At 56.2% G+C, this 9,837-nt stretch overlaps 6 protein-coding genes across 6 annotated transcripts; 4 read left to right on the top strand and 2 right to left on the bottom strand.

Moving 5' to 3' along the window:
• Positions 1-64: 64 nt before the first annotated feature.
• IE81DRAFT_285058 (actin-related protein ARPC5) lies at positions 65-1,169 on the top strand (the record flags this gene model as incomplete). Its single annotated transcript, XM_025511618.1, has 4 exons — positions 65-213; positions 570-642; positions 773-949; positions 1,107-1,169. The coding sequence occupies 4 exons, from the start codon at positions 65-67 to the stop codon at positions 1,167-1,169; spliced, it is 462 nt and encodes a 153-aa protein (XP_025372950.1).
• Positions 1,170-2,550: 1,381 nt separating this feature from the next.
• IE81DRAFT_126404 (hypothetical protein) lies at positions 2,551-4,297 on the top strand. Its single transcript, XM_025510233.1, has 2 exons — positions 2,551-2,631; positions 2,735-4,297. Exon 2 carries the CDS (start codon positions 2,780-2,782, stop codon positions 4,247-4,249), a length of 1,470 nt encoding a protein of 489 aa, XP_025372949.1. The 5' UTR covers positions 2,551-2,631; positions 2,735-2,779; the 3' UTR covers positions 4,250-4,297.
• Positions 4,298-4,694: 397 nt separating this feature from the next.
• Positions 4,695-5,163, bottom strand: IE81DRAFT_126406 (hypothetical protein). The gene has a single exon (XM_025510234.1). The coding sequence runs from the start codon at positions 5,110-5,112 to the stop codon at positions 4,804-4,806; it is 309 nt and encodes a 102-aa protein (XP_025372948.1). The 5' UTR covers positions 5,113-5,163; the 3' UTR covers positions 4,695-4,803.
• A 493-nt stretch (positions 5,164-5,656) lies between these two features.
• IE81DRAFT_319621 (hypothetical protein) lies at positions 5,657-6,606 on the bottom strand. Its single transcript, XM_025512775.1, has 3 exons — positions 6,505-6,606; positions 6,166-6,427; positions 5,657-6,025 (listed from the first exon to the last, which is right to left on the bottom strand). Exons 2-3 carry the CDS (start codon positions 6,308-6,310, stop codon positions 5,712-5,714), a joined length of 459 nt encoding a protein of 152 aa, XP_025372947.1. The 5' UTR covers positions 6,311-6,427; positions 6,505-6,606; the 3' UTR covers positions 5,657-5,711.
• A 38-nt stretch (positions 6,607-6,644) lies between these two features.
• On the top strand, positions 6,645-7,999 carry IE81DRAFT_344275 (hypothetical protein; the record flags this gene model as incomplete). The annotated part of the gene is made up of 4 exons (XM_025515793.1): positions 6,645-6,651; positions 6,722-6,818; positions 6,896-6,946; positions 7,021-7,999. The coding sequence occupies 4 exons, from the start codon at positions 6,645-6,647 to the stop codon at positions 7,997-7,999; spliced, it is 1,134 nt and encodes a 377-aa protein (XP_025372946.1).
• A 140-nt stretch (positions 8,000-8,139) lies between these two features.
• Positions 8,140-8,898, top strand: IE81DRAFT_344274 (hypothetical protein; the record flags this gene model as incomplete). Its single annotated transcript, XM_025515792.1, has 1 exon — positions 8,140-8,898. One exon carries the CDS (start codon positions 8,140-8,142, stop codon positions 8,896-8,898), a length of 759 nt encoding a protein of 252 aa, XP_025372945.1.
• Between the last annotated feature and the right edge of the window lie 939 nt (positions 8,899-9,837).

The following is a 9,837-nucleotide window of genomic DNA, read 5'->3' as shown; positions in this document are numbered from 1 at the left end:
CAACTCGCGCCCCCTGTGGAGGTACAAGAGAAAGGGAGACACACACAGAGAGTGTGAGAGAGCCATGTCGGACTTTAGAAAGATCAATGTGGACATCTACGACGATGAGGCTCTGAATGATGAGGATCTGTACGATGCGGATATCAGAACTGCTGCGGACGTGCTGAGCTTGGCCAGATCCAAAGCTGGAGAAGTGAGGGGATTGGTTGGGAGGTGAGTCGAGAGGCAGGAGTGTGCGCTGGGGAAATGGAGCGCGCAGGGATGCGAGAGGTCTTTGCGGCTCGCTTGAGAAAGCGAGGCTGTCTGCTGCTGGCACAAACGTTTCCCCTCCCACCCGAATGGAACCTGGCATCTCGGTCAGCATATATGCGACGATTTCGCTTTCCGCCGCTCGCCTCGACGCACAGAGGAGCCAGCTTGCAAGCCCGCAGCCCGCAGCGTCGTAGCGCGCTAGCTCAAAGTTGTCGCTCTCGCTCTCGACCTGCGCTTGCGCTTGGCCCAGATCATAACACCGCCGCTCATCCTCGCTGACTCCTGGCTGCTCTTTCTTTCCTTGGACTTGATTGCAGAGGTGATGCTGCGGGAGCTCTGGCTGTAGTGTTGGCTGAGCCTCCATATAGTCCAGATGCCGAAGAAGCCAAGGTGAGCTCGTCGTCAAATTCGATCTTTCGGGCGCGCTCTCCTTGCTGCGCACAAGTGCGCGATATCGATACCGTTCTGAACGATGCGCTTTCTATCGCTCCTTTCTCGCACCTGCGCGCACGCGCAACAGTCCTTGACACTCGCGACGATCCTGGAAGTCTTTAACTCTACAAAATCTTCGGACATCGCTTCGGTGGTCAAGGCTCTGAATGTGGACCAACAAGACACATTGATGAAGTTCATCTACAAGGGATTGGGCAAACCTGAATTGGGAGCTTCTGCTGTACTTCTCAATTGGCACGACAAGGTGCGTTTTGGTCTGGAGCGCCCCACTAGCTGCAGAGGCTCGGGTAGCGCAGCGCGCAGCCGTCATGTATACGCTATTGGCTGATTGCGCTCTTCACGAATCTTTTCTCTTTCTCCCCCCCCTTCCCTTTGGACGCTCGCACCTGCGTGACTCGCAGCTCACCGAGGTTGCTGGAACGGGGTCGATCGTGCGGGTAATGACGGATCACAGACGAGTGTGAGGAGGATTTCGCAGCGCACGATCGCGGTCCATTTGGCGCGTTTTCGCTGCGTAGACCCCTTTCGCTTGATGACCATCGCGCACTGCTAGCTCGCAATGCCATGCTCGTTGAACCTCGTTCCAGTCAGCGCACGGTCAGATTGCAGAAATATTACAAAACAGCGAAGAGGCGTCGACGCAGCAGGGCTAATCTCGTCGTCATGGTGGAGGCAAGGATCGAGCTCGACGAAATGCTGATGGCTTGCGTCCCAGCTTGCGCCTCAGCTTTGATCGTTGGCTCTCGTGGCCCAAGCGAGCACCTTCAAGGTGCCCGCTCGCTCAATCCTTGACCCGATCGGGGAAAGCGTGGTGGTTGAGAGGAGTCTTGTCCAAGCCGATCCTGTCTCTCGTCCAAGCTGCCTTCGCTCACGCTCACACTTCTGCTCCCACGGAAAGACGGTAGAGTGTCGTAGCGACGCACTGTCCTTCCAGATGGTGAGTGCTCGACAGTCTTGGAGAGGTGCACACAAGCGCATCAACACGGCCTTCTTGATGACACGGTCGACCGATCGACATGCGATCCAGACTTTCTTATCTTGCTCGCTCTGCCACGTTTTGCAACGCACGCAACTGCCCACAGGCTTTCACGCACCCGTTCACGCATGAGGCGCGGTCTACGTAGCCGTAGCCATCTCGAGATGGAGGCGGAGCCGGTGCAAGCTTGGAGCAAATCGGCCCAACTTGGGATCTGCTCCACCAATCGCACGAGTTGGCCAATCGCACTCACGGCACGATGACGGGAGAGGGAAAATGTAGCCTCGGTGAGCGAAAGAGGTACTCGACATGCTCTCATGATTCGCCTTGTAAAATGCTAACGTCGGACTTGTCGCACGCCACCAATATGTGGGGGTCCTAAGGGGGGATACAGGAGCAATCTCGACTGGCGCCGTCCATCGCAGGCCGTGGCATGAATGATTTCTTGCAAAATTCCGGCTCATTTCTACACAAGTCCTGACAAGCTGGTCCGTATCGCCACTCGCGTATGATGACGCGGCGGTGCGCGATTTGCGCCGCCACCACCGACGGACCGACCTTCGCTCCAGAATCTTGACGTGTTGCGGATCGTGCTCAGACCTGCTCTGCTGCTCGGCCATGGGCCGCAGAGCTTTTGAGCGGCCGCCCAATCTGATGCTCGCGCGCTCGCGATTGCGCCTCTTCCGCCTGCAAGAGGGGGGAGACTCTTGCGCACGCGTGATTCGGTGGCGTCTCTGTTTCATGGGTGCCGCTATCTGCGACGCATCAAGTGGTCAACGGTGCTGAGAAAGCTCGGTTTAGCGAAAGGCGATGGTTGCTGCGACGTTGCATTCTACCAAGAGGCTGTGCGTGGTACAGGTTGATAAGCGAGATGCATTCGCACTGATCCAAGTGGGTTGCAAACTTTCACGCTTGCACCTTCTCTTTCACACCCCGTTGCTTTGCAAAAGGTGAGTCTAGTCTCGCATTCTCTAGTCCCCATTGCGATGCGCGTTCGCCTAGCGGCTGCCTTGAACGCTCATCCGACTCTGACTCCTCAACCACATCTTCTAGGCCGACGACTGAGCAAAACCTCAATCGAGCTTGATATCTTGCCTGATGCAGCGAAACCTGCGATTTCAACGGCGCTCCCTCGCAAGCTTTGCGCAACTTGGCTGGATGAGGAATGTGCTTTCGACATGGTGCCTCCTGGGGCTCATCTTCCTACTCAGCGCTTGGATACACAACTCATCCGCTCGTCTGACTTTGCGCTATAGCATTCAGCCAATCACGATACCGTCGCCGCGCCTTGATGGCGAGGCGCGAACGACGAACAGTCTACACAGGCGCGGTCTGAACGCGCAGCTGAAGAGGGTCTTTTCGAACAAGTGGTCATCCACCTCTCCAGCAGCCTCGGAATCCGCGATGCCCATCGATGTCTCGCTCTATATTTCCCAAAACTTTCCGAGGCCAAGCGTTTACCTGCAAAGACAACTCAGCAAAGGCAGATTTCGACCTGGCCAGCTCGACCCACCCGCGCAGAGAAAGTTTGCCGAAGACATCTTGTCGCTCTCGCCCAAAGATGCGAAGGAGGTTTCGCCGGGAAAGAGACTCGGCTTCAGCGTTATGCCTGCGACGAATATGCTGCCTGCTAGCCAAGCTCATGAGCTGCTCAAGGAGCCTAAACCTCTGCTTGCGACTGCTGCCGCTGGGGAGCTACCAAACTCTGGGCGATTGAGTCGACAGCTCTCGTCAGGCGCCACCTCTGCAGCTCTTCATCAACAAGCAGGTCGTGCTCCTAAGCCAGGCGTCTCGGCTTTCGAGATGAAGCCAGCTGTGGAGGCCCCAAGCAAGACTGGCTTGACACAAAAGGTATACAAGGCCTTTTCGCAGACGTATAGGCGAGTGAAGAAGGTTCTCGGGGCGAGCAAGAATTCGTCCAAGGGGGCGAGATCGAACGGCTGCTCAGATTCTAGCAAGTGCAAAAAGACGATGACTGGCGAGGAAAGGTTTCCAGAGCTGGACAAGGACGTTCATATCCCAATCACTCCATCCGCAAGTCATCGGTCTCCCTCGCCTTCGCCATCTGTCAGTCCGTCCGAAGCAAAGTCCAACTTTTTCAACTTCAAACACAAGTCCAATTCTGCCTCTTCGAGTGATCAGAGTCCACGACATCCCCAGCCGGACGTGAGCAGGTGGAATTTCAAATTCGCTAGCGGTGCACAACATCGCCGTGGGAACATGCAGAAGCAAAAGCAGGTGCACAATGGTTGGACTAGTCCTTCTTCCTCAGACGACGAGGTCAGCAAAACAAAGAGTCAGAGCGAGACAATCACCTTGAAGAACAAGGATCGTGCCTCGCAAGGGATCAGATCCGATCCTACGCGTCTAACTTTTCGTCCCACATCGACGGCGCAAAGTCGAAGGACCAGAGCTGCATCTGTTGGAAATGTTGCTGAACTGAGGGAGAAAAGGAAAGAACCTCCGCTCACACTGCTTGTCAAGGGACCCGATGGATTGGGACAACGCTCCAGATCGGTCAATCGAGCGCATACTGTGCGCACAGCTCACTTGACCGCTGCCTACTGATGGCAAGCCAGGCAAGCATGCCCACAGACGGTCTGGAAGCTGGTCTGCCTGAACGTCAAGGTCGAGCTAGTTTACGAATCTTTCTTGGAGGATTACTAAAAAGTCGGGAATGCTGCCCGTAATTGTGTATTGATGCTGTCACAATCTTGAATTCGAATGCAGATCAATCCTCTTGCCAAAATGTCAAGACGAGTCCAGTGCATCTCGAGCGAGATGTGCAAATGTCTGGCTATGTAGCTCGCACCGCAAGACTCGAGATTGCTATGCCCATCGTGCAGGAATGCTTGGCTCGGCTTAATAAGATCGCCGTGGTTCCCCTTTCTGGTGACAGACATTTCCGCATCACGAGCGCACAGCAGCTAGGAAAGAGATCAATCAAGATGCCAAGACTTGACTGAACGCATGTTCATCCCTGCGCGCGCGCGCGCTTCTCTCGGCTGGGGTGAATGCGGGGTTGATTCGCAGTAAGGTGTGAGTGGCGCCGCGCCTACTTGCTTGTTCATGCGTGCGGTGCCGGGAGAAATGGGTTGCGTTCACCTCGCGGCAAGCGACGGTCAAGCGATGAAGGAGTGACTTGTTGACATGATCTCAAGTCCTACATGGTGGATGTGAAGGTAAAGAGGCAATTCACAGTGAAGAGGATGATCATGGGATACATGAATGCTACGAGGTCCATGCAGTCGTGCGAGGATGGAGTCGCAATTGTGAATGCATGTATCGTGTATGTCCATCCAGGCTGCCGCGTGTGCGCGCTGTTGCGACAACAGCCGCGCGCTCAAAGCAGCAATTAATGAAGCTCTGAGGCGACGCTGGCAAGATCCGCGCATTCTGCACTCTGATTCAGATGGAAGAGCACGATGCATTGCAAGCGGCCATGCATGTTCGCAATTCAAGCGACAGATCGAAGAAGGAACCGTCTTGCATGTGGACCAGCAGCTTCCACGGCAGGAAAGGTACGCGGGACGAGCAGTATATACGAGCGTAGACATGGGTGGAATGCGGGTGATGGACTGACTGACTGACTGACTGACTGACTGACTGACTGCACGAGATGCTATGCAGCACCCCCACCCATGCGTGCATGCGCATGCAGCATCAGCAGGCACACCGCGAACGTGCGCGTAGGCTTGAGCCCAACGCCGCGCGTGCTGCACAAGCATATAATTAATATGTACAGTAGGTATACTGTATATCAAATGCTACTCAGACTGCTGCCGCCTGCGCGTGCGCGGGCGCGTGGTGACCAAGCGAAGCGCGGGGCGCAAGCGCAGACACGAACCACCTCCTGAACGGCGCGCGGCGCACGACTATACAGTCTGAGTCGAGAGTAGAGCGAGATGCATTAGATGCACGCGCATGATCGATCACCTTGACTCGTCCACTGACCTTGTGCCCGCTTACCGCCTGCCCGCTTGCCCCCCTGTCGCTGCGTGATGGGACGGCAAGGCGCAACCTACATGGCTTAATTGCTCTCATCAGTGTCTACAGAGAGGTTGCTGATGGTTGGTTGTACCTTTGACAGGAGTGGGCGGTATATGCAGCCATCTCCTCTCGTCTCCGCCTGCTGCTGCTCTGCGCGCGCGCTGCATGCCCATCCACTCACCATGCACTTGCATAGCGACTCGTCGTGACTCTCATTGACCCGACAGGATCTCCCACCTCTTACGCATCTCGCCTGCCTGGCTGCTGTCTTCAATTGAAGCCTCGTCCATCTGTGTCGCATCTCCATACACACGCTACACATCCCACTCATCCTTCTCGACTTGACACGAAGCAGTAAGCTCCACCTCGTCTTTCATTCAGCATCTGTCCAGTAGACGATTTTACGAATCACGATTTTCTCCCTCTTCCTCTCCGCGTCTCTTTCCCCCCTTCTTACTGCCCCACTTCCCACTCTTGCGCGTCGGTCTGATCAGCTGCACGCAAGGAGAAGAGGCGACCGACCCACAGCAGTTCGGCGTTCAGGGCGGGGCAAAGAGTTGGCAAGGAGCAGACGGACGAGACGAGACGAGGCGTCGGAGGAGGGTGAAGAGCAGTAGCTTGTTCGCGAGACAAGCACATCCTCCACCACCACCACCACCACCACAAGCTTCCTGGTCCACAGCTAAACCTTTCTCACCCTCACACCTCCTCATCTTCCCGTTGCGACACGACGCGACGACCCACAAGCTCTCGCAGGTGCGAAAGGAGCTTAGACTGCATCATCACGATAGCACACCAGCTCAAAACCCGCCCCGTCGCCCCATCTGATCCAGTCAAACTTGACCTTGACGCGCCTGCACCGCCAGTCTCTGCCTTGACTGGTTCAGCAGAGCGACGTTTGCTAATTCTCGCAGCAGTGCATCGCTCCATCGTAGCTTGATTGCAATCTCTTGCCTCTCCCGCTACGCCCACCATGTCTGGTGAGTCTTGAGGCCTGCATCGCCAAGCGAGGTTGCTCAAGCTGACGTGAATCAGGATCGCCTTATGCAGCCGTCTACTCGATCTACACTTCGCCCAACCATGCTCCCATCCCTAACCATCTGCCCACGCTCATCGTCACACCCTACGGTCAACCTCACCACACTCTGTAAGTATGATGTGCCTGTATGCACCCGTCCTTGCGGATCTATGCTGAAGAGCCGTCCACTCCGCTTCTTCCTTCAGCTACTCTTACATTCACACTTCCTTCAACCGCGAGACGTACCTCTTGACCCCGTGCGTGTGCCCTCTTGCGTTCAGCTCAGTCATTGCGAGCCCCCCTTCTTACGCAGCCTGGTCACATCCCTCAGATCCCCTCAAGGTGACCTATGCGTTGCCAAGATGGTCCCTCCCCCCGGGTCTCGGGGTCCAGGAGGTCCAGGTCACTCGGATCCAGGTCACGGAGCAGATCCTCATAGAGATCGATCAGTGCGCTGCGAAGCTTCAAGGAACCTCAAGTGGTCCATCACCAACACAGGTATCCACGCTCCTGTCTACAAGCTGACGCTACCCAATCCAGATGTGCCCGGTAGCGAGCAGCCTTTGTTTCAAATCAGCAAACCCAACCCCAACGCTACGTGGTGGACCTTGTTCTACTTTACCTACGCCGGTCATCTCATCCCACCCAAGCGCATCGAATTTGGCAAGATTCAAAAGAATGCAGCGTCCGGCAGCAGCAGTAGCGGTGGTGGTGGTACGCGAGTCAGCATCACTGGCAAGTCCCCCGAGGAGAAGGCTGTTTGGCAGACTCTGGGAGAGGGCAACGAGGATATGGTCGAGTGGATTGTGCTTTGCGCTGCGCTCAACGTGCTGGACGAAGAGATCATCAAGGCTGCTGAAAAGTCGGGCCTGACCAGACCTCAGGGTGGAGGAGCTGGAGGCGGTGCGCCTGCAAGGGCTGTTCCCTCAAGCAGACCAGGTCCTACACTATCTCAACGACCTGGCCCGGCGCCTGCTCCATTCCAGAACCAAGGAGGACGAAGCAACAGCGTACCTGGTCATGGAGGAGGTCCTCCGGACCCAAGAGGGTACGCCCAACATCAACAGCAGCAGCAACATTACGCTCAGAGACCTCCACCACCGCAAGGCTATCCTCAGGGTGGAGGAGGAGGAGGAAGAGGAGCGCCGATGTCTCATGGTCAGCAGCAACCGCAAAGCTACGGTCCAGGTCCTCAAGCCGGCGGGTATGGAAGACCACCGCCACAGCAACAGCAAGGCGGTGGAGCGGGTGGCTACGGTCAAAGAGGCCCACCACCTCCTCAGTCCGCTGGTAATGGAAGGCATTTTTAATGGGAGGCGAGCAGGGAAGGAGTAGAGCTGAGGGTGTTGTTACTTCGAGGAGTGCTGGCGGTAAGGGCAGCGGCAGCGGCGGCGCGAGTGGTCGCCAGGAGGTGCGACCGAGCGCAAGCGGAAATGTTGAAGCGGAAGCGATGCGGGGTGGTGGTTGGGGATCAAGAGGCGAGGTGGCCGGAGTGGCGCGGAGCACGAGTGGGAGCGCGGGTGGGAACGGCAACGGAAGAGGCGGTCGTGAGCATGCGAGATACGAGCAAGGAAGTGCGGCAGATCCTTCGAGTAATCAGTCATCCATCGATAGAGGGAGAACGATGGGCATGGGGCACGAAAGGCAACGAAGTCAATCTGCACATGGCAAACGACCTAGTGGTGGCAGTGCAGGAGAAGGAACAGCGTCCTTGGCGCATGTGCGCGGCAGAAGCGGGAGCGTTCCTAGATCGCCTGCTTCGCCAAATTCAGGAGCAGCGAAGGCCACGTCTCAGCAGGCGAGATCGATTCCCTTACCGCTCGCGACAGGCCTAGCCCGACGGGATCAGCAAAGCAGTCAGGATCAACGTCAAGCGCTTCTCGTGAGCCGATCGACTGTTTCTGCTGCATCGTCACGCAATGCAGCTGCCCCCGCGCCGCACGTTCCGCCTCCGCCTCCGATCCCAAGGGAACCGGTGTTGTGGAGCAACAGTAGCGCCCCTTCTTCCACGACGGCATCACCTGCCATGAAGAAGAAGCCCTCCTTCTCGCGCAAACTGTCTTTGGCGAGGAACAAACCTTCTTCGGCTGGTGCGCGTGGCGGAAAGCGAGAAACGGGAGCCGAAGCGTCGTCTGGGCAGAGCAAGAACGATGGGGAAGGCAGACCAGCGGGAATGCTCAGCAGAGCGCTCTCGTGGGCCGTCAAGTAGATGTGGCGCATTCACATCGCCTGTCCCTTGGGTCCACGATTCCTCTCTCCGTCTCCCCACTCCTGTGACATGCTTCTGCAGGAGGTTGAGGCTACGGACCAAGTTGAGCGCGCCCACCTGTACCTGCACGCTCTACCTTCACGCTTCTCGTCCCTGGTGCAGCAGCCCGTCTTTTCCCATCTTCATTCACACGATTGCTCTCACCATCTTCTTTCTGCTACATGCCACAAGAACACTTCAGACTTCATCTACACCCCTCGACAGTTCCAACGCTCATAACTCCACCAAGTTCCCCTCTCGATGCCTCTTCTCACACTTCACATTCGATTCCCCTTTGACACTCTTCAAAACACTCGTACTTCAAATCCTCAAGCACATTCACACCTTCACCCAACTCTTTCACATTGTCGCTATTATCCCACCATTTTTTCCCCCCTCTTTTGTTCATTTCTGACCCTCCTCCTTCCTCCTTCCCTTTTGCCTCCATCTTTGTTCCTCTTCGTCGTCGCTTTCTCTTGTTATCTTAAAGCTGGCTGGCTGCATATGCCAACTCGTTGTACTCCCATTAATATGCCAAAGAAAAAGAGAGAAAAAAAAAAAAAAAAGAAAAAAGGTCGCTCGGTCGCTTGCTCGATCTCTTGATGTTCATTCGACGGCGCCCTTTCAGTTGCCGCTCGATGAGATTGTGCCGCGGTGCAAATTACGAAAGGATAGTCGGCTACTGTGGGCAGCGAATCGAGTGCTGCAGCACTCATACTGCTGTTCGTCCACAGCGTGCAGCAGCAGTGTGAGTCTGGAGTCTTTAGGGCGAGGGGGGGCGCAACGTGGATGACAGGCGTGCCAGCGAGCATCTCTACGGTTGGTCGTGAGTCCGCTCAGGCACAATCTCGGAAGAAAAAAAAGATGATCCCTCACCCTTCTTCCCCCCCCCCCCCCCCC

Source organism: Ceraceosorus guamensis (assembly GCF_003144195.1).
Source record: "Ceraceosorus guamensis strain MCA 4658 unplaced genomic scaffold IE81scaffold_3, whole genome shotgun sequence".
In the NCBI taxonomy this organism is placed as follows: domain Eukaryota; kingdom Fungi; phylum Basidiomycota; class Exobasidiomycetes; order Ceraceosorales; family Ceraceosoraceae; genus Ceraceosorus; species Ceraceosorus guamensis.
Note: the sequence above shows the minus strand (reverse complement) of the source record. Positions and strands in the feature narration are given on the sequence as shown.